The following is a 24936-nucleotide window of genomic DNA, read 5'->3' as shown; positions in this document are numbered from 1 at the left end:
ACATGCATGAATGGTCGTGCCTTCCTGAAGGTTGGGCAGCGGGCTGGCAACTCGGCACCGTAAAAATCGGCTGCTAATAATTAGCGGACCGGAGTTCTGCTGTGGCGACCCCTAACTGGGAAAAAGCTGAAAAGACAAACAAAACTAAAGACTCTCACATTTCCATTCCCATCACTGCCCAGCAGCCAAAAAAGGAGTGCCTCCACATTCAACTGAAAGCCTCCTCCCGACAGAATATTTGACTAGACTCTTAAGAAAACTCAAACTATGTTCCACCTCTGCTGATAACCTACCAAGTGACCTCCTTAAATTTTCAGCTAATAGTATTGACTATTCATTTTACATCCTTAAAAATAGGTCCATTCAGGATTCTCATGTCTCTTCCCTCTAGAAAAAAATCTGACATCATTCCTCTGCAAAAAGTTGGCACTTCAACATATATTACAAACTTTAGACTCATAGCAATTGCATCTCCATTTTTAAAATACTAGAGAAATGCATTCAAAAACAATCTAAGAAAGTCCTAACCTCTATGCAAAACAGTTTCTATCCAACTAATAGTACCAGTACTGCACTTTGAGCCTTCACAGATACTGTCAACAAAGCCAGGGTCAGTGCCTTATTCATAGACCTATACAAGGCCTTTGATGCAGTTCATCATACCATACCAAACAGCTACTTCAAATGTCCTCACTAGGATCATCAGCATCTTCCCTCCTTTGGTACAAAAACTATGTCAGTTATAGATATCATTCAGTGAAATGGCACTCTTCTCTCTCCCCAACCTCCCAATTACCACTGACATTACACAGAGCGCCATCTTTGCCCCACTTTTTAATATTCTTGCCAATATACTCAATCCACCTATCCATCCATCCTTCCCTCCCATCCATCCATCCTTCCCTCCCATCCATCCATCCATCCATCCATCCATCCATCCATCCATCCAGCCAGCCTTCCCATCCATCCATCCATCCATCCATCCATCCATCCATCCATCCATCCATCCATCCATCCTTCCATCAACATGCTTCACTAATATAGTACACAAACAATTCTACTCTCATATATTCGTCTAACAATCTAGCACGTCTTTAACAAATCTCTCAAGAAGCTTTCACAACTACCATAAATGGCTTCATAACTCACAAGTCATGCTCAACCCCTAAATCACTCTCTCATGAAAAATATGAGTTCAGAATATTGTCTCTGAATAACTCTCATCACTGAAGTCAGCACTCATAACAAACATCTAAAAATGATAGTGGTTGACAAATTTCGCCTGCATCTGCAAAACTCCATTAAAAAATACCAAAAACTGGGTATGCTCTACATTGCCAAAAGTGTCCTCACTACCACAACCAGATATAAATGACCCACTACCTACCTCCTTCATTCACTTCACAAAGGTGCTGCCATCCTAACTAAACACAAGGCTTCACTAATAGCAAAATTAGAACAATGTTATAATAAACTTGCTAAATATTAAGCAAAACTTTTATCGAACCCATCATTGCACAGCACTATAAAGTCGCAAATGGTTAGGGCTACCTCACCATTTAACATACATATAGCTACTTTCAACTTACAAAATCATGCATTTGCTCTACGTGCCCTTCACTAAATACAGCTTTATACAATCATGCCCCTAACTGACCACTACAATCCAATGACCAAAAACATCTTATTGTGCATAAACCAAGTCTGCTGGATACAGGTTATACTCCTACTCTGTCACTTAAACATGGAATTCTATGCACATATCTATTAGATCAACTCCTTCCCTCCAATTATTCAAAGCCACACTAAAAGACTTCATATCAAATACATGGTTCTGTTCCTGCTGTACACCAGGCTAACACAAGCAACATTATAATAAACAGCAGGTTTTGCTAATTATACTCTACCTCTATTCTCAGTCACCCCGTACTCTAGTCACCTCTTTCTTATACTAATTACAATGTAACCACCATTATCACTCAACCCTCCCCTCCACTCAACACCCTTACTCTAATTTTATACTCTAAACCCTCTTCCTCTCACTGATAGCTCCTGTTACACTCTTCCTCTCACGTCTCGTTTCAATCTTCCAGTATTCACCACCTTCATAACTCTTTCTTGACATCCCTCTTCTCTCTTTCATGACTTTAATTTCTTCTTTTCAAATCTAACTTTTTACTTTTTTAATTAGAACTGAAAAAGATGACATATAAATGAAGGGAAAGTATTGATCATTTGAGTAGAAAGCAAAAAGAAGGTATAAGAGTACGTGATATGGAAACACATGGATTGGAGAGATACCAAAAATGAGATTGGAAGAAAAGGTCTAGAATAAGAATAAGATGGTCTATCTGGAGAGTAAACAGATATGGAATATGTGGAGAGTGTAAGTAGGAGGGGAAATGTGAGAGGAGAAGATGTGGAGAAAGGATGTGATGATCTATATGGACAGTAAAGATAAAGAGGATATGGGAGAGTACACATAGGTGTAGAGAAGGGAGAGGAGAGGATGTAGAAAAGAAATGTGGGGACACTTTAGAGAAGACACAGACAGCTATATAAAGTGTTCAAAGTAGGTAATGAGAGGAGACTCAAGAGAGGAAAGGGGAAACAAGACGGAGGGGCTTTATGGTGCATAAAAGAAGAATGGATGAATGGGGAAGAGAATATGGGAGGAGGGTGGTAGGGGTAAAGGAAATAAAAATAAAGTGATGCAGACAGCTTTGTGGAGAGAAATAGAAGAATATATGGAGCGAGTTATAGAAAAGAGTGACGTTAAGAGATGTTTTAAAATGAGAAAAATGGATCTAATAACTCATATGAAGGGAGAGAATTAAAGGAGGTGAGTATGGAAAGAAGTGTATGTGAAAGACAGATTTTGGAGACATGAACTTATCCAGGAGAGCAGGGCAAAGACAGAGTTAGGGGTTATGTAGAAAGCATTTAGATTATTTTTGAATGTGCTACAGAGTGATGTTTGTCTAAATGTAGTGCAGGGAAGGAGTTCCATGTCATAGGTGTATATATATATATATATATATATATATATATATATATATATATATATATATATATATATATATATATATATATATATATATATATATATATATATATATAGATATATATATATATATATATATATATATATATATACACATACACACACACACACACACACGCGCGCACACACATATTTATATATACACAACGCATATATATATATATATATATATATATATATATATATATATATATATATAATATAGAGAATTGCCAAATGTATTATATGATTTTTTGACATCAAAATGATTTGTATTTGTAGAAAAGAGAAGACTTAAAAAAAGAATACAATAGCAGAAGAGTATAAATGAAGGAACATTTGTCAGGAAAGTAGAATATGTTATGGGCAAGTTTAAGCTGTAAAACACTGAGAATGTTTGGAAATTCAAGCCAATTTAATATCAAATGGGGATCTTAGCAGCAAACTTTGCAGTTTTGTTATTGCATTTTCTAATTTGCTTATGTGCGTTGTATTAATATTTGAAAAAAATGGAGGAAGCATAGAGTATAGAAGAAAAGTGAATAGGTGCATTAAAGCAAGAGTGTACAATAAAGAAATTAGAGGTTGTGTAAAGAAGGTGTAATTTATGATGTGTCTTACTATGTTTTGAATGTGAGCATCTAATTTTAGTTGATCATCTAATAGTTTCATTTGTGAGACAATCTCTAGCTGAATGTTTGTGGAGTGGACAACTTTTAAGTTAGATTTTAATATCTGAATGTGATCTAGGGTTAAAGAGCATTACTTTACTTTTGTGAAGGTTTAGGAGCAATTGAGAATGTGAAAACCAAGAACTGAGGTGAATGATTCTTGGGATAGATCTTGAAGGTATATTGGAGTGGAAGCAGAACAGATTAACTGAGCATCACCAGCATATTAACTAACAGTCGCATGAGCTGACACAGAAATAAGATTATTTGTGGACAGATTAAATACTGGGGGCCTAAGGATAGATTCTTGTTGAACTCTAGTTGACCAGACGGTTAGGAAGGAAAAGAAGAATTCCATTTGACTACTTGAGTCAGTTAGTGTGGTAGTTAGAAATCCAGTGTGACTATGTGCATACAAGCACTGGTATTTATTCTGGTAACTTAATACATTTATAACTTTGGCAACATTAAGGTAAGAGTCCTAGGTATAATGTTTGTAGATTTAAGAGCAGTTAAAGTTTTAAAATTGTGTCACTATTAAGATATGAGTAGTGGCGAATCGGTTGTAGCCTCAAGATGAAAATCTAAGGATGGAATTTGTAGGTGGGGGCAGGAGTGATTAAGAATAAGGGTGTGGGGTGGCTGGAGAATTGGGCAGGGGAGCAAAGTAGGCAGAGAATTCATATGCTTCTGTGGGAGTCAGTCTGTTTGAGCATGTGCAGAGTGAAGCACCAGAACAGAAGAAGCTGCATGATGGAGAAAAACATAATTAATTGGGCCAGATTCCAAAGACCTGCTCTCACCCTGCTCTCAGTGTAAGTTGTCACTTACACTAACAGCAAGTCTTTTGGAATCTGGCCTATTAAGTTAAAGTAGAAGAATAGAGTTATATAGATACTGTACATGTCTTTATATAGATAGAGATACACACAGACACAAACACACACACACACACACACACACACACACACACACACACACACACACACACACACACACACACACACACACACACACACACACACACACTCTCTTTTAATGGCAATGTCTTCATTGTAAAAGGTCCATGGAGCAGCCCACTTACCTGGTTAATAAAATATTAAAAAGGGAATGAAATTATTAAGAAATATCAAGTATTTTATTGATGATATTTCAGTCAGTTTCAAAATTAAAACATTACATGCTGTGAGTCAGAAAGGTACTGGACAGACTTACCGTGAACAGTCTTTCTCTAAATAAGGTAAATACATGAATATGATGAACATAACCTTGCTTTCTGTGGTTTACATTTTCTAAGAATGGCATGTAATCAGAACCAAAGAGTTTAAAATAATACAGTTCATGACACTGGCAGCTAATGCAAAAAAAGTTAAATGCCTTTGGGGTATGGCCTTTTATGTTCTATAGGTACATACTAGGCAAGTGATCAGGGGGACCATAGGATGGTCTTAGCTAGAGCCTTTACACCTTTAAACTGGCAAACACAGAAGTTCTTACAACCCTTTTCAAGCACTTAATACTAGCCACCTCCCAAATTTAGCAGGACAGTTCATGATAACTCTAGTGTAAATTTGTGTCTATCCATCCAGTCAAAATTAGCCTTAAAGGCAGCCATAGCAGAACTTTGTTTGACCCAAAGTGGTAACTTAATCTATAGTCTACAGATTTATTGAGTTAGGATCATTTTCCTCCAGCAAGTCTTATTATTTTTTTGCTGCAGATTTCAGTTCTTAGTGTAGGTGTTTTTATAGACACTGGTTTTGCAAAGAAACAGGAAATCAAATAGAACTGGGTCTTTTATGGCTCGAAAAGTGAGACACTGATCACCTTGCAGCCACCTGAAGGCTACTAAGTATAAGTAGAGTCATGTTAATCTATTTGGGTAGTTGACATATGTGATACCTTTAATTTTCTTTGTTAGAAATCTTTGGGGCCTTTCTAGTTGAGCAAGATGTCTGGATTTATGAATAGCAAAGGGGTCATTGTATTCAGTAATGGGTCTGATAAGGGATGCGTCCAATAGTAGGATGACTCGTATGGATCTTGAAGATATTCCCTTGAAAATTAACTAGGTCAAACAGAAGGATTCCATGACTGTGAGGATGCAGGATGACTGAATGAGAGAAAGCTATCCACATAAGTGCATGCGTCTCTTATGACAGTATCTGTCGGAAGAAGAATATCATTTATGTTATACAAGGTGAGAACAACCTTTCTGTCAAATGCTACTATGCTACACTTTTTTCATTTAGTTTGAGACTGTTTTTGATATACCATGTATGTGCATATTCCAATCCTTGCTGGCAACGTTTTGCATCAGTGGATGATCAGATAATGGTACCCAATTTGCAGTCCTCAGGAAACATGGTCAGCCACACTTAAAGGATATTGATTTGGATGCATTCAAAATAAATGCCAAACAAAACAGGGCAAAGAACTAACTCTTGCAGCACCTCACTAGCTACAAATTTACATACAGAGGAGGAACTTGGTATATGTTGAATAGCCAACTTATAATCCAGTGGCAATATAGAGTTTTCATTAAGCTTATCTAATTTCATAAAAAGCTGCAATTACCTGGTAAGTTTAATAGTTTATGTATAAAAAGGATGGATGTGGCCCCTGAAATCAAATAAGTTAACCTTTCACTCTTAGGGAAATTTTGTCTCTAGAATGGCAATGCCAATAGAAAGCTGCATGAATTTATTTTGAAACGAAACAATGATTGGGGGCTCTGCTATTTTTGTTTCATAATCTGAAGTTGAGTTTGTACCACTGAAGTGTTATTTTCCCTTGTATTTTAATTAAAAAAATAAAGCATTATTTTATGTCCAAAGGCCCTCTACTGCCTTGTTTGCTACTGCAGTAAATGTATATGCAGATATAGATTTCTAGCTAGCTAGCTAGCTAGCTATCTGTCCATCAATAAATAGATATGGCAAAATGCAGTCAGTGCAATAACATAGAACTGGACAAGTGCTGAAACAATAAAGCAATAGCTACAACTGCAAGATGTGTCAGAGAAGAGATAACAATATGAAGTATAAAAGGAAATAAAGCCAGTTTGGCTTGGCTACCTTGGAAGCTGTGACAACACAAAAATCATTCACTTTTCAATAATTATCTAAAATAAATAGCACATTACATCAGAATGTAGAGCTAAGCATGTTTCCTTTACCGTTAAGCTGAAGATCTATAGCATACATTTTATATAAGTGCAAGATTTGCTATAACCTAGTGGTATTTACAAAGTGCAGTCAAATTTTCACAGAGATATGCATGAAAGTAGAAATTATTCATATGATCACATGCTTGTAACACCTGGATCATTACTTACCCCTAGTTGTTTACTTGATGTAAACCTGCTTGAACATAATACATAAAGCAGTATAAGCTATCATAAGCAAGTCAGTCTAGGCTGAGCAAATATTTCCTTAAGTTTCCTTATTTTATTAACAATATATTTAGCAAGAAAGATCAAATGTTGCAAACTTTTCTGCTGGGTAATAGAAGAATTTGATGTTAGAATTTCCTGTCTATATCTCTTCAGTGAACCGTCACTTCAACGAATGGCATTTCATTGGAAATGCCGTTCATCAAATTCCCCTCTCCCTACACCCCCGGTAATTATATACACCGGCTCAGAGATCGCACTGCAGTGGGGGAAGGGCAAATTTCCTGATCCCTACTGTAACGCTATCTCAGTATGAACAGTTTGACGAATGACATGTTCGATGCTAAGTGCACTGAAAATGTCATTCAATTAACTGATTTTTCACTGAACTGATAAAGGACCCCAGAAATTCTAGATGTAAACTTACAAATTATGGAAAAGTTTGCATCCTAAGACTCTCTTAAGGTAAGTGATTTATTGTAAAAGCCTAGCTAAGAGAACAGACTGACAGCTCAAGCAAAATATATGATGGAAAATCTCATTCTTGGTATAAGGCTGAAATTAAAGATCTGATGAGAGTATCACTGGTCACAGAGATGCAAAAGTATCTTATCATAGGATTCGAAACAGGAAAATAACTGGGTCAGGGGCTCCACTGGTCTGGATTATTCCTTAAGGTAGTACTAATAAATGCAAATCTGTAACAGTGGCAAGACAGTTAAGGAGAGAAAGAAATATATGAAACATGAAAAGGGCTGTCTGGTGAGAGATGAAAATGGCTAGAAAGGATTAACAAGGTAAAACAGAAAAAAAAAACAGATTTGAGTTCATTATTGAAGTGAGGATCAGTCAAGTTAATCATATGAGAAACAGGAATATGGTACAAAGACAAGAGGAACGCCAGAAAAATTTTTTTAGGGAGGATATATAAAGCAGTCAGTTTTGTGAGGAGGTCAATACAGAAACAGAGAAAAAGATTGCAGCAAACTGCAGGACACAGAAAAAGGCCTTCTACAGATATGTAGTAATGTGTAATGACCAAGGCAGGAGTAGAGGCAGGGGAACTACAGTGAATATGGAAAAAACATAAAGAGGTTGAATAATTGGTGAAAACAATAAAGATGTATTTGATATATCCACACCAAAGAAGCATAAGGCAACAGGGAAAAATACAAAGTGTACTGAGAAGTAGCACAGTAAACTACTTTTTTGTATATTGAACTGATCGCTGCACATAGTACAGAGTGCCCAAGGTGACAAAGGGATTAGGGTAAAATGGGATGCACAACAAAGCAGTCTGTTTGCCTGGAAGGTTGAACAGACTGTTGTCACAACCAATCAAAGAAAGCAAGACAATGAAAGAGAAAAATGTAATGTAATAATGAAGAAAAACATGTAGAAGTCTGAAAATCCACTCAATTGTTTTAAGGAAGATCAGGTGCACTGACCAGATGTGGTCCCACCATGGGTGCTATACAGGATTGCTAGGGTATTAGCAAGCTCCCTTAGAGAGTTAATTGTCACAAGGTACTGGACTGGAGGAAAGCAGCCAAAATCTCCAAAAAACAATGATAGTGAGTTCAATGGTGAGCAAAATGATGAAAAATATACTGACATAAAAATAAATAAATAAGTAATTGGCTGCTCATTAAATTCTGGAAAAGATTCATTGCAGTTATAGGCTGCCAGAGTAATCTGATTCTGTTCCCGGACTGGATCACCAGGGAAGTGAGCTGAGGCAGAATTGGGAATTTAATCAATCTGCATTTCAACAAGGAAACTGGCTATTCTCATGAGTCATGTTTTATCACCAATAATGTTAAGAACATTACCTCTTTCACATGAATTGTGGGACTTCAGAGTAATTATATTTATTAGAGAAGTACAAGGAGCAATGTGCCCCTCCTACTGGTGGAATTGTGTTTTGGCTATTTTCTGTCTTTTTATAAAATTTTATTCCAAAGTTTCACAGAACTGCCCTGTTAATTAAAAAGGACTCAAGAAACTAATCCACACATTTTTGAGAAAGCCTTTGACTCATTCACATGCAAATTGCCTTTTAACAAAATGAATAGAATAGAAATGAGTTGAAAACTTTGCAGCTGGTTTAGAGAAGTGGTTACATCAAGCTGAAATGAAGGTGGTAAGTGCAAGCAATCACAGAGTATGAAAGCACAAGGAAATCTTGAAAATGTCAGTCCAGGGTCTGGCACTAATCAATGCATTTCCCAAAGATTTTGCATGGGTCATGAATTCTGAATCAACCTCTTTGAAGATGACATTAGGTTTAGAGGCTAAACTGGAAGATGGAAGCATGAAAAAAAATTGAGCTCAAAGAGCCTGGATTCAAGGTCTGAGACGTGGCAGGTTTACATCAGTTCTTCAGGATACATGGGAGCTGCACTGGAGAAAGAAGGACCATGATGCTAAAAATGTAAATGAAACAATTAGTCTGTAAAGTTCTGAATGGAAAAATTACCCAGGGATCTCATTAAGGAAATCCTAAACCATGAAGTACAAAATGGAGACACAGAAAAAAAAAAAAAGAGTGTGCAGATATTTATATGGGGGGTGGGGGGACTTGATCCAAAAATTAGAAAATGATAACTGCCTATTTTAAGACCAGGATTAGGCATCAACTGGATTACCATGTGCAGCTCTGAAAGAGTTCAAGAGATCTTACAGAGGAGGGGTAGAGAAGAGGGTGACACTGATATTGGGAAGAACAGATGTAATGACACATGAAGACAAGCTAAGAGTGTTCAACTATTTTCACTTCAAATGGAAAGAGACAGGGGGGACTTGATAGTGGTATGTAAGGTACTAAGGCGAGAATGTAATGGCATAATATAAGAAAGGAAGGCAGGGCAGTCAGGAGGATAAACAACCAGTAGATTAAAAGACAGATTTTAATCCTGTCATGAGAACATTTTTGTTCACATAAAGGAAGGGCGCCACATGAGTTAATTATTGGAATGCCTCATAGACACCAAGACAGTTAAGATTTTTAAGTTTGAGATAACTGGTGAAATAGAGTGGGGGGGTGGGCAGCTGCCTTAGGCTAGCTACAACACATAGCAGACTTCATTGCATTATACTATTCTTCTGTTGTCTAGCTTTCATGGCCAGATCAAGCAGAAGGATGACCTAGGCAGCTGCCTAAGTACTGACTCTACTGGAGGAGGGCACCAAAAACATAAAAAAAAAAAAAAAAAAAAAAAAGAAAAGAAAAGAAATTGCCCCACCCATATCTCTCAAACCTAAATGCCTCAGTTGACCCAGCTGCTGAATATTCTTCTGTTTCATTGGCTCAAATATAGAGCCAGTGAAACAGAGAGAGAGAGAGAGAGACTTCCTGTAACTTGTAACACTAAAAATGGGACATTAGTGAAAAAGCCTGGTCTACCACTGACTTTTTTTGGAAAAACTGTTAACTTAAATGACTGTGTGCATTTTTACAAAAAGTCTCTGATTTTGGTTGATATTTTAATCTTCATCTTCTTAAAAGTTTTAATTTTCTGGTAAATTACTGAGGTTACAGTCAATCAATGATGCTGGTCATTAGACTTTCATAGTTTTTATTATTCAGAAAATGCATGCAAATTCAAACCTGTTATTCCATTAATATTTTAAGTGAATTACAAAGATATTCCCTTTTACGCTGTATCTGTCCCTGATTTTGCAGAGCATCTCTAATTTTGCCTCATAATTATGACTTGCTCCTTATTAATTTCTTCATTTTCTTGTAAATCAGTATTAACTCAGTCCATAATGAATCTCATTAGAGTTTCACAGTTCTTATTGCTCAGAAAATGCATATCTATGCAGCACCCTTTGTTCTGTTAACTTTTAAATTAATTAGATTTTTCTGGCACTTAAGTCTCTAAGTTGTTTCTGAACTGCTTCAAGTAGGCAAAAGTACAGGACTGATCTCTTCCACCTGCATTTATGTTCTGCGCACCTTTGAGCAACGCACTTTACTAGACAGTACTCCTGCATCATCCCTGAAAAGGGACACATTGTTCATTGGTTTACATAGTTAACAAACAGATACAATTGTTCTTTTGTCTGCCCATTATTTCTGGCTTTTCACATTGTCATTTGAATTCTTGCATGCCTTATTTCACCCCTTTAGTGCATCAAGAGAAGAGAAATTTGGTGTCACTCATACTAAGTCTATTGTCAATGTGATTTTTTTAAATAGTTTTTGTCCCTGATGTAACATTTGAAATAAACATTTTAAATTAAATACAAATCTCTGTGATCATTGTAAAAATAAATAAGAAAATAGTATGCACACTAACAGATTTGAACAGTGTTCTATAGTAATGCCTAGAGACCCATCTGACCATAATTCAGCTCTAGTTTATGTTATGCAAATGAGGATGGTACACAGAAACAGAGAATGCTACAGTAATGCATTTCACACATTTTCTAAAATGCACCACCCTCTTTTATGTACCAGTTAACAGTGTGTGTGTGTGTGTGTGTGTGTGTGTGTGTGTGTACTGTGTTATGCTATGTCAGTATTTACTCTCTCTCTATGTCAGTATTTACTCTCTCTCACCTTTCCCACAGCATGTTCTCAGTATTACCTGCACTGCAAGCAGGCAGTGTGCACAGTGTGTTGCATGCATATCATACAAGGTGGGACACTGAGACCCGCAACATGAACTCTTTTCTGAGCACTGCACACAAGTGATAATGTACACCTGCACCCATATACCCCATTCAACGAATCACAGGCAGCAGCCCAGTTCATCTGCAGAACACACTAGCTGCAAGGTTACTTTCACTGCTATTCATATATCCCTTTAAGTGAAGCACTGATCCTCTCATGCAGCTGCCGAGCATGCAAGCAGTGATGCTATGACCCCTGTCTTGTTCCTACTTTTCCCCTGCATACAACTTAAGTAAAAAGCGGTTGATGAACAATGAATCCAGTTTAGCAAACAAATCAGGAATAATGCAGAAAGTAGAAAAAACGGAACCACTGCTAAAGTTAAAAGCAGTTTTAATAATAAAATGTTAATTCAGAAGATTGATTTTATCACTTTATTATTAAGGCTGCTTTTAACTTTAGCCATGGTTCTGTTTTTTCTACTTTCTGCATTATTTCCCTTGCATACAACTTTAGTCATTATTTGCATTATCTTCATTTATTCTTTATTAGTTCATGTCCTTTGCTATATCCTCATTTAATTTTACTAATCTACATAACTTAAAATCATTTTGACTCACTTTTTCTTACTCTTACTTTACCTTGTAGTCATCACTGGTTGCTCCTTCCGCATTCCCAAATGTGGCATAGTTTACCCAGTTTTTATCTCCGTCGGGAAGATGCATGGAATTTCCCTGTGTGCTTGACCAGCGATCACCATACGTACATTTGCCAAATACATTGTTTTCATGGACACTTGCCACTAATGTCCATCCACCATTATTAGTTGTCATATCACAGAATGTTTGATACGTTAACCCACTTTTTGTTTTAAGTGTATACAAGCCATCTGGAAAATACAAATGTACAGAGTTATATACTGCTATAGCTTAAGAAAGAACTCAGATATGCATGCATTAGAAAACTAGTACAAATATTATTCTTGACAAGACTAGACAGCTGCTACTGTGATCCATATTGTAGGGCCATACTACTGAATATCATACAAAATTTTAAGAAACCAGTGGCTGTAAAGCCAATATAACTCTACCCCTTTAAACCAGTAATATACGATGTAACCTTTTATACTATAACTCTAGTTTTAAAGATTTGCACTAAAATCAGCCATGTTGACTATTAAAAAGAGTAATATAAGAATTTAATATGCAAATGTTTATTCTTCAGTCTATGTAAATGTTTTGTTTATGAACTACTATAATGATTGTTCTCCTTCTCCAAGGCACCTGATATTGAAAAGATGTAATGCAGGCACATGATAATAAAGAGTACTCCAAAATGGCCAAAAACAACTTTCCAAAATCTCACATAATAAATCACTCAGTTTTTTTAAATATTTGTAACCCAAGAAGGAAAGATAAAATAAAATAATTTTCCAGATGTAGTTCTCCATTAATTTGGCCAAAAATAGATTCAGTTGTCCAGCAATAAATAATACATACAATTAACAGCAAGCACTGGTCACTGGTCATTTTATTTACTAAAATGTCACACAAAAAGCAATCAAATTGCTTCATTACTTACAACTTATTTTCAAACTTACCTCAGTAGGAAGTCTGTCATCTATTGATAAGAGAAATGATATCCAAAAATACCTCCCGCCACACTTGGATTAACTTTTTACTGTTTAATGCCATTCTTAAACAATAACAATTTTTCTCAGCTTGAACAGAAATAGCTTATAAAAGAAATGGAAAGAAGGCAAAAACAGACCCTTGAAATATTGACTAAACAACTTGGTTAGATGAGACCAACAGAAATCTGTGAGACAAAGAAAGTTTTTTTTTAATGTAATAGAAAAGAAAAAAAAAGATATTCATTGGCTGAGTATTTCGAAGAAAATGGCATCACTTGCAGAGAAGATTGTGAAACAGCAGAGCTATCTATTAATTATTCAGTAGGTTATGTTTAAAAGGCTTACACTATTAATATAAACCAGAGAGAAGGAACAGAATCCAGTTTAAGATTAACCACTGATGACAGCATAACATTACTGAACAAACTGGATTTTACCAAAGCTTCTAGAAGCAATGGTATAACAAACATACATCTAAATTTAGATACTACCTGGCTGTGCCACTGTACCATACATTTACTTCATGCTATAGGAATATAGAAATTGCAGATGACATGACATCTGCAATAATCAATCACACATTCAAGGGAAAGTGTCCCAAAGATTAATTAAGTAATTACAGACATATACGCTAAGTGATACAGGGAAGGTAATAGAAACATTAGTGCTAAGAATATTATATAAATAACCAGAAGCACTAGATTATGAAAGTATCAAACAACATTATTATATCGAGGAAAGATGAGTTATGACCTATAACCAATTATATCATAACATAATTGCAACAATAAAGGCAAATAGTTAAGCAGATATTGTTTACATTAACATCTCAGTTGTCTTTGACATGTGATCACAAACCTGCTTGTAACAAAATCAGTTAATCTGGGACTATCCACATCACCTTACAGATGGATTATGGAATGATTGCAAGATAGAAAGTAACTAATAGTTTATTAATCCAATGACGGCAAGATTGTGGAAAACAGGAATGGATTACTGCAGGAATCCATCTTGGATCTCTCTGTAGTCAGCCCTTGCATCTTTGATATAAATATGTTCTTAGACATTTTGCTGCCTCTGTGTTGATAACTTAGAGCTTGGAAAATGCATAACAAAAATCAGGACAATCTGAGTACGTTTCAAAAACAGACTGGATAATCTGTGTACCTGGGAAAATTAATGTACGGAATGAATCAGAAAATACAAAACCTGTAACTTCTGGTTGGTCCTGACTTAGTCATCATTATATGCCAGGAAACATCAAAGTAGAATAGATGTGCTTGTTTAAAGATATTAAAGTATAATGAAAGATGATCAATTAATTTTGTTCATTACATAGTTTTAAAGGATGGTAGTTTGTAGGATGACATTGGTGAACAAGAAGAGGAGGAGGAGTGTGATGGCAGCACCAAGGATCAAATGGTGGAAATTGAAAAAGGGTAATTGTGAGGTGGAGTTCAGGGAAGAGTTAAGACAGTCACTGGATGGCAGTGAAGAGTTACCGAATAGCTGGGTAACTACAGCAGAGCTAATAAGGGAGATGGCTAGAAAGGTGCTTGGTGTGACATCTGGAAAGAGGAAGGAGGAGAAGGAGACCTGGTGGTGGAATGAAGAAGTACAGGAGAGCATACAGAGAAAGTGGTTGGCGAAGGAGAAGTGGGATTGTCAGAGAGATGGAGAAAGTAGACAAGAGTATAAGGAGATGAGATGTTTGGCAAAGAGAGAGGTGGCGAAGGCTAAGGATAAGGCGTATGAAGAGTTGTATAAAAGGTTGGACACTAAGGAGGGAGAAAAGGACCTGTACCAATTGGTTAGACAGAGGGACTGAGCTAGGAAAGATGTGCAGCAGGTAACGGTGATAAAGGATAATGAAGGAAACATACTCACAAGTGTGAAGAGTGTGTTGAGCAGATGGAAAGAGTACTTTGAGGGGCTGATGAATGAAGAGAATGAAAGGGAGAGAAGGTTGGATGTGTGGATAGTGAATCATGAAGTGCAGTGGATTAGCAAGGAGGAAGTAAGGATAGCTATGAAGAATGGAAAGGCTGTTGGTCCAGATGACATACCTGTGGAAGCATGGAGGTGTTTAGGTGAAATGGCAGTTGAGTTTTTAACTAGATTGTTTAATGAAATCTTGGAAAGTGAGAGGATGCCTGAGGAATGGAGAAAAAGTGTTTTAGTACCGATTTTTAAGAATAAGGGTGATGTGCAGAGCTGTAGTAACTACAGAGGGATTAAATTGATCCGTCACAGCATGAAGTTATGGGAAAGAGTAGTGGAAACTAGGTTAAGAAGGGAGGTGATGATTAGTGATCAGCAGTATGGTTTCATGCCAGGGAAGAGCACTACAGATGTGATGTTTGCTCTGAGAGTGTTGATGGAGAAGTACATAGCAGGTCAGAAGGAGTTGCATTGTGTCTTTGTGGATTTAGAGAAAGCATATGACAGGGTGCCTAGAGAGGACTTGTGGTATTGTATGAGGAAGTTGGGAGTGTCAGAGAAATATGTAAAAGTGGTACAGGATATGTACGAGGGTAGTGTGAGTGGTCAGGTCTGCGGTGGGAGTGACGGATGCATTTAAAGTGGAGGTGGGATTACATCAAGGATCAGCTCTGAGCCCTTTCTTATTTGCAATGGTGATGGACAGGTTGACAGATGAGATCAGACAGGAGTCCCCGTGGACTATGATGTTTGTAGATGACATTGTGATTTGTAGTGAGAGTAGGGAACAGGTGGAGGAGACCCTGGAGAGGTGGAGATATGCTCTAGAGAGAAGGAAGAAGGTCAGGAGGACTAAGACAGAATATATGTGTGTGAATGAGAGGGAGGACAGAGGAATGGTGAGGATGCAGGGAGTAGAGGTGGCAAGGGTGGATGAGTTTAAATACTTGGAATCAACAGTTCAGAGTAATGGTGAGTGTGGAAGAAAAGTGAAGAAGAGCGTACAGGCAGGATGGAGTGGGTGGAGAAAAGTGTCAGGAGTGATTTGTGACAGACGAGTACCAGTAATTGTGAAAGGGAAGGTCCACAAGAGGGTAGTGGGACCAGCTATGTTATATGGGTTGGAGATGGTGGCACTGACAAAAAGGCAGGAGTCATTGCTGGACGTGGCATAGTTAAAGATGTTAAGATTTGCACTGGGTGTGACGAGGGTGGACAGGATTACGAATAAGTATATTAGAGAGTCAGCCCAGGTTGGAAGGTTTGGAGACAAAGCCAGAGAGGCAAGATTACATTGGTTTGGACATATGCTGAGGAGGGATGCAGAGCATATTGGGAAAAAGATGCTAAGGATGAAGCTGTCGGGTAACAGGAAAAGAGGAAGGCCTAAGATAAGGTTTATGGATGTGGTGAGAGAGGACATGCAGGTGGTTGGTGTGACAGAGTAAGATGCAGAGGACAGGAAGAAATGGAAACAGATGATCCGCTGTGGTGACCTCTAACAGGAGCAGCAGAAAGAAGAAGAAGAAGACATAGTTTTAAAGGAAAGAACAGAAACTCAGTTGCATAAGAAGAAACATCAAGACAGGGTATAGCAAAATAATAAAAAAAAAAATGTAATACATACTGTATATTAGACTTGGGAAAGAATATAACTATATTTTGTAGTATACAAAAAAAAAATACAGAATCAGATTAGGAGGCATCAAAAGAAGTAATACCAATCAGGATAAATGCAATTTTTGAACATGGCAAAAATTAAATGTTACATAAGATGGTGGAAAAAGCCAAATATTTATCGATAAAATCAACTGCCAGTAAATGCTTTCATCCTGACCAAGTAAGACTTCTTCAGACTGGTAAAAAACTAAAATACTTGCATTTTTATTTAAAACCATATGATAATGGGGTCTATATCAGTTTGTCACAATGCAATTGCAGCAAACAACAGATCGTTGACAGTCATTCAGTGAAAATCGTTTCAGCAATTCTCTGAATTTACTGAGGGCAAGTTGTATTTGCCCTACAGCACAATGGACCGAGAGCTATGAAAATCGAACACACGCAAGTTTGGGGCTCTGCCCCCACACCCTCCCTAACTATATATACCAACTCTGAGATCGCACTACAGTGGAGAAAAGGGCAAGGTTGTGCTGTAGGGCAAGTACCTCAGTAAATTCAGTGAATCGCTGAAACAAATTTTACTGAATGACTGCCAACAATCCCGTGTTTGCTGGAATTGCATTGAGATGAACTGATATAGACCCAATAATGACCCTGTGATCCATTCAGTTAAACAAATCAATGTCTCAACTTCGTTATCTTTAACATCACCTTAAAATTAATGTAGTCAAACATAGATGGCATACAAGACTGACAAGATGCCGACACAGTAAGGATGGCAGCTGACACAATGATGGAGAAAGGGCACATGGAGAAGGAGATATTGGACAAATAGTGGGAAGACAATTGTGATGGGGAGAATTGGAAACAAACAGGGTGGGTATGGAAAAAAGGGAGGGGAACAACAGGATGGGGATATAGCTGGGTTTTACACCTGCTGCCCCTGCTAACCCTGACCCAGTAGGAGCTTACTTGCCACCCTGGGCTCCCTCACAACTCAGCTCTAGCTCAGGTGATGGAGCCAGTGTGAGGCAAGGATGCAACTCAATGAGTCATAGGAGGAGTATCTACAAGTGGCCAAAGTAGTCACCTGTCAATGAGCTCCCCCAGTAGAACTGTCAGCTGCCAACAGTTTCACATTTGTCACCCCTAATAGTACTGCTACTGGTGGGTACAAAAACAACACAATCTGGTGTGGGGTTGTTGGTAGTGTTTGATGCAGGTACTGTAGGAGGTGTGGAGGTGACCATGGCAGAATGAGCCCCAGATGTTGTTGGTGTTTCTGGTGGTGGTTGGGGTCTTGGTGGTGGGGATGGTTGTGGTTCCACCAGCTGTGGTGGGTTGTTAGTCCTGGCCTGATAGATGGGTGCAGGCCTAGATTCTGCTTGATATAACTGTAAAAAAATGGAGAGAAACAAAAGAATAAACAAAATAAATGCATGCAATTTAAAGAATAGTGTGAAAGAGGGTGGGAGAGACAGAATGAGAAAACAATTGATTCAATGAAAAAATGCAGTTTACATATATCTTGCTAGGATAACTTTGGAGTTACTATACATGAAGGAGCAAAAAACACCCACCCAATATACCAATGATAGCATAACATAGACAACTAAGGATGGAAATTCAACCCACAGCTATTATGACGTACAATATGAAAAGCAAATCACACAGTAATGACATGCATGCGACAACTGTACAGGTAATAAGAAAAAATGCAGCCTTAATGATTGCATGCATTGCAATATTATAGATATTTTACTCAAAATTACAAGAAATAGTCTCACAACGTAACTAATCATTGTGCAATGGACAACCAAAGTCTATTAAATCCACAGGCACCGTCACATGCAGTCTAAAAGGCAAAGCCATAATGTGTTGTACAATCAGACAACAGCTGCAGTCAAGCAGACAGTATTGTCATCAGCCCAAGTATATTGAGAATAAGGGTCTGTGAGAGAAACTATGAAAAAGTGCAGCTAATACATATTTTTATTTTGTAAAGTCATAGGTTCTATAATCAAAGTACAAAAAACACCCATCATAATGATGTGACAATAGACAACTAAGTTGGGTAATCAATCCGACAGGTGTTACCATATGCAACTGGAAGCAAAGCCTTAAATATAGAGCAACTTTTGCACAATTCTGTAGCAAGCATGCATGAGCACACAGTAATTGCATCAGTCACACTGCTTCCTTTGAACTATGGACCGGAGCACACAGGTAGCAATACTATAAGGAACCAATACTGTGTTAGACTCCAGCTATACTACCTGAATAGATTGTTATCATTTAAACCTGTATATTATGAAGCAGGTGTGCTCAAAACAGTACTCTCTAAGGATCTCTAACCTTCTCTGATACATATTCTCTGTGATAGCTTCAGAGACTTTGGAGAGCGAAAAAGGACTGTGTAAGATATGTATATGGCACATACTGGCAGGTTATATTTTGAGATATAACAAGGATTGCTTACAGTACATAAGTGGTGGATAAGCCCAAACCTCAACCTCCCACTGGCTAAAGAGGTCAGGTTGGCATTGCCTCATCTCATTGTAGTAATGTTGACATTTTTCTTCTGAAAATCATCTTAGAAAATTGTTTTGGGTTTAATACAAAGTGATTTAAGATCCTTAAGACAAACGTTGTGGCTCTTTTTGTCATAGAGGGAGTTCTGTAGCTAGGCAATTTATTTATTTTATTATTTATTTATTTTATTTTGCATTTGCTGACTGGGATAGTCCAACTGGATATATGTCCATTTTCAGTGGTGGCCCAGGGAGAAAAGCTCCATACACCAAAAAAGAGACAGTACATACATCACTGAGTGATAAACTCAGGCAGACATGTTTAGAAATATATAGACAAAGAATACAGGCAGATATGTGTTATGGGACCTTTCTGATGGTTATTTGGATATAAAGAGGCTCTAGTGTATTTATTATGTTGCCTTACCAGCCTTGATGCGAGTCTCTTCTGGATGTAGATTGAGACTTTTCCACCTTCTTTCCCCTTCTGCGCAGTAGCTGGACTAAACATGTAGAAGGCATTACAGCTCTGTCCAGCCGGCATGATGTCTGGTATTTTAAACCATGTCTCAGTCACTACACAGATATCAATGTCCTCCAGGATAAGAAGGGCTTGTAGAGAGTAACGTTTCTTCTTTCGGCTCCTAGCATTGATAGTAACACTCTCATAATTTTCTTTTGCTTGTTTTGTTATATTGTCAGGTTTATTAGGTTGCTATTGCATAAAAAAGGCACTATGGGGGGGGGGGGGGGTGGAAAAAATCTTGCCACTAATCGAAATTCTAGAGGGGACAGATGCAAGCAGCATGGTTTGTTGATCACATCTTCCCAGGATGATAGACACTGGACCATTTTGATGACAGCAAAAACTAAGCCAATTATTGAAGTCAGTTATTTTTTGCTCATACTGTGGCATCATCCTTGGAAAAGGTAGAATGCTGCCCAATGTTAGGCTCATACCCTCCTTGGACACATCATCTGAGATCTCAAACATATCTGTCTTGATGTAGTCCACGGAGGTACACCTTAAGTCATTAACAACATCACGAACTGTGACATAATCTTACTGGTACCTGTTGTTCAAGGGCTTGAGTGCACATATGATTTGATGAATCCTGGTATCAGGCAAGCAATTAACTGTTACTCTTTCCTTGCTCAGCCTGGTAAGATGTATATCTGTATGTCTTAGAATGGAGTCACCTATAACATGAATGTTTGGTTGGGTCAATGCATCCTTTACAGGCTCAGCATCTGTGACTTTGGGACTCCTTGTGCTATGTGAGAAAGTAGGCTTAATATGTTGAGTGAGCTTTGTGCCTGAGTTGTGCTTTAGAGGTCTTGAGGTTTAGGCAAGTTAATCTTTAGAACCTCAGCAGATGATTGATTATGTGTATTGTGCTGGCCTTGAAAAGGTTTGATGTGTGAGGTACTACTGACAATTTTGGTGTCTGAGTTTATTGTGTATTACATTTTTGCATTAAGGTCATTGTATTTGTATATCTCTCATACCCAGTGTTCTGCTGTTTGAGTAATAGATGATCATCAGACATCATGAGGCAATTCTTACACTGTTTCAAGATACATATCTCAATCAAACTAGCTGGAGAAGTTGTGGGGAAGTACTGGTCCATGACACTAACAGGAATGACTCTGGGGGTAGGGGTAACTATAACTTCTTGGGGATTGGTTTTAGAATAATGCTTGGGTGGACTTGCTAATGAATATTATACTTCAGTACAAAACAACTAGCCATCAAACCTTATTTTGCCACCACCAAGAACCAGTAAACCAATTATAGCAAAAAAAAAAAAAAAATCATTAATCTGATACGAAAATCAGTGCAAGCAGTACCAGTACACTCAATTTTAGTCATTTTATCCCAAGTTTTTTAGCCTGGCTAGTAGTTTAAGGGGAAAGACTTTGCAAAATTATACTTAATGTGCTTACTGTTAACAGCCATAAATGGGGAGGGGGAGGGAATTATTTGTCAAATTATCATATGGGGCAGGCAGCAACAGACACACTGGGTATAAGAATACAACTGCAACAAAGTGGGTGGATGGGAAAAGAATTAGACCCGTAGCTCTTAGCTAACTGGCCTGCAACTGTCTTAATGCAAAGACAAGTCCTGAACTAGCCTGACATACACAAAAATGAAACTAGGGTTTAATAAGAACAGTAAGATCACTTATCCAGCAAAACTGCAGCATAGCTATGTACTGACATTACTAATATAGGTTTAATCACCTTATCTAAAGGAGATACAGACTGCTAAAATGAATTTAAAAGCAAGTGGCAGCAAACTAGTGTGTCACAAGCTAGAGGATGTATAGGGGCATCGGTGGTGGTTGTGTGAATGAACTTGTATTTGCTTTACTCTACTTTACTGGATGGGTTTGGTCTTTACATCATAAACACTTGATACAGGGTACAAAATTTGATTTTGACCTTGGGTTATTGGCTAGGCTTAAAATGTCCCTTCAGGGCAGTTAGCCTAGTAATCACCTATGAACTATAGGCTAAAGCTAAGTGCAAGCCATCATGGCTTTGTCTTTGCCACAGCATACTGCACCTACTTCCATCTAACATGATTATCCCCTGCTGCTTTTTTGTCCACTGACCCCTTATCTGGCTCAACCTAGTCCAACTGGTGTGCTGGGGCAGCTTCTCTTGTAACTGCCTCCTTGCTGTAACTACCTCCAAAGTATGATACTGTGCATATACTGAAAATATTTCTTGCACATGTGCCAGAATTATACTGCAGGGCAGATTTGGATGAATCCAGACAGTGAAATCATGCCTTCTGTAGCCCAAAGAAATGCTCAATAATGCTCATTGTTTTCAACTGGCACAATTGTATGCTGAGTCTGCTTCATTCTGTGGATTTCTCCTTTGGTCTCATCAGCAAGAGTTCCAGGAAGTATCCGGTATCACCTATTAGATATCCCAGGGAGATGACATCCCATGCAAAATGTTACTACAGGTATAGCATATGTTGGAGTTGTGATTACTGTCTGGGTGCCTTGCAGATGAGCTTTTGATATCCTTTGTTTTACAGAGCATCTGGAAGTTGCTAAAATCATAACCTCTGTGGTTCATGTACCTCCTTCCCAGTTTACCAGGTGGAGTCATAGTCATTATTTCAATGTAGACACAGTTTATGGTCCGCAGGACCTCAGGGAAATAGATTATATCATAGTGGTCCTAAATGATGTTCCTACTCTGCTTTATTGTGCATAGCATTGAGTAGCTGAGACTGAGTCCGGAGACAGATGCCTGAGATGCCCCCATTGTGTCCCCAGTAGGTCACTGAAAGGTCCTTATAGCTGGGATAGGCATTCCGTGACTCCCACTGGGTTGCAGACAATACTGGCACATGTCCACATTGTTTTGCATGGTACCCTTATCCATACAGTGCTGGCCCACAATGAACTCTGTGTCATCCAAACAGACACCTTAGATCTGAAAACAAAATTCTACTTAAAGTCAATAAACCTCAACTTTCAACTGGCCAAATACTTTACTCCTTCACTACCTCTAAACTTTGGAATAACCTCCAAACCTCAATGGCCTCCATCTCATACCCTGCTCTCTTTAAAAAATCCCTCAGACAACACCTACCTGCTGGTTATGCCCATGCCAAAAATAACTCTTCTCTTCTTACTACTCCCACTCTCTGGAGCTACAGTATGCACTCTTAGCAGGTCTGCAGCCATACCTATGACTGTTACTACACTGCGTAGACAAACCACTCTCTGGAGCTACAGTATGCAGTCTTAGCAGGTCTGCAGCCATAGCTATAACTGTTACTACACTGCCTACACCGATTTAAATGCATGTAAATAATTGTATATGATGTTACTGTTTTTTCTGCCTCCCGACCAGTAATGTCTATGGCATCTATATGACCAAAAGTACATGTTAATATCACCAATGGTCTACCATAAAACTGCAATGGAATTGCAAAAAAAATGTAAGTAGTGCTACGTTTTTGATATTTGTATTTCTGATATTTGTAGTTCTGTAATGCTGACTTTTATGTGGAGCTTTTCTCCCCGAGCCTCCACTGAAAATGGGCTCACCTAGGCCCAGTGGACTTTCCCGGTAAATAAATGCAATAAATAATAAATAAGTAATCGTGTTGTGGACTCCATGAAATTTTAAACATGGCTTGATGCCATTTTCCCTTTGAGGGTGAAAATGTACAATGTTGAGACTCACATCAACAATGAGATATTCTTGCAGATATACAATTACTAATGAGGTGGAAACCTTAAAATGTGTTCGTATTTCACTTAGCATGATCAAAAAGGTTCATTAGTGTTCATTTAGGCAGTCGATGCTGCTCTGCAGCTTAGTATTTATACATTTAAGAATTACACTGTTGTCTTCTTTTGTCTAATTTGCATATACCTACCTGCTTACTCTCATTACCTGACCACTGAAATATACTACAGTCAACACTGCTGCTCAGTATTCCTTTCTAGTGGTAAGTGTGTAAATTACACCCACCTTGAACATTGCTCTTCACTCAAATTCCCTCACAGTAATGCAGCAAAGATTTATCAGTCCTGGCCAATATCTTCCTTATAAAATTCTATTTCCTGACTGTTAATTGCAGTACCAACTTGTTGATATGGCCCATGATGAGATGATTCATCATTACTCACTTACAGGTCATTCTCACTGCATGTTTCACATGTTCTTTTCTTGACTTTTAAAGGGAACAAAAACATTCTCATAATAACCTGTGAAAAGGATGACAAAAAGTAGCCATTCCATCAATACTGGACTTATAATATGCCCTAACAGAAATGTGTAATATTCAGGGAGCTCAAGATTAACCCACTTAGAATCAATTGTTTTCTTTTCAATAATTTAGAATTAATATTGAGTCATATAACGTTAACAAAATATCTCAAGTAGAATACAAGAAATTACATTGAACTACTAATGTATAATTACTTTGAAGAAGTAAGTATTGTTACAAGTAATTTATGTAAACCTTGAAAAATAAGTTTCAAAATATAACATATGATATATATCACAAGACCATTAATGGGATACTCCAGAGAAAGAATACACAAGTGAAACTCAATGTTTCAAAATATAACATATGATATATATCACAAGACCATTAATGGGATACTCCAGAGAAAGAATACACAAGTGAAACTCAATGTTAAAAATTATATAAGTAATGAACAACATTACACTATTTACTACTGAGGAAAACAAAAGTGTTTAAAAACATAACTTACGCCAGTATTCCACTTAATATAAAAATAACTGACACCCTCTTTGAAATGACATACGGAAAGAACAGCATATGATAATTACCAATCTTCAGTTTCAAACTTTTACAGCTGTGGCTCAATTGCCTTAAATCAACACAATAATTCAGATGTAAAAAGTATATATTTAAGTCTGAGTTTCTAAAACTATTATAGATTTCAACCAGCAAAGACTGATTATTTAC

General features: G+C 37.6%; 1 protein-coding gene across 1 annotated transcript in view; it reads right to left on the bottom strand.

Moving 5' to 3' along the window:
- Positions 1 to 24936, bottom strand: part of LOC122791334 (intelectin-1-like) — a 349205-nt gene that overhangs the window by 247336 nt on the left and 76933 nt on the right. Inside the window, exon 3 of the mRNA XM_044059049.1 lies at positions 12371 to 12618. Coding sequence (XP_043914984.1) covers positions 12371 to 12618 — 248 coding nt within the window. The remainder of the gene's footprint in view (positions 1 to 12370; positions 12619 to 24936) is intronic.

Source organism: Protopterus annectens, chromosome 17.part0 (assembly GCF_019279795.1).
Source record: "Protopterus annectens isolate FY-2018-M chromosome 17.part0, PAN1.0, whole genome shotgun sequence".
Taxonomy (NCBI): domain Eukaryota; kingdom Metazoa; phylum Chordata; order Ceratodontiformes; family Protopteridae; genus Protopterus; species Protopterus annectens.
Note: the sequence above shows the minus strand (reverse complement) of the source record. Positions and strands in the feature narration are given on the sequence as shown.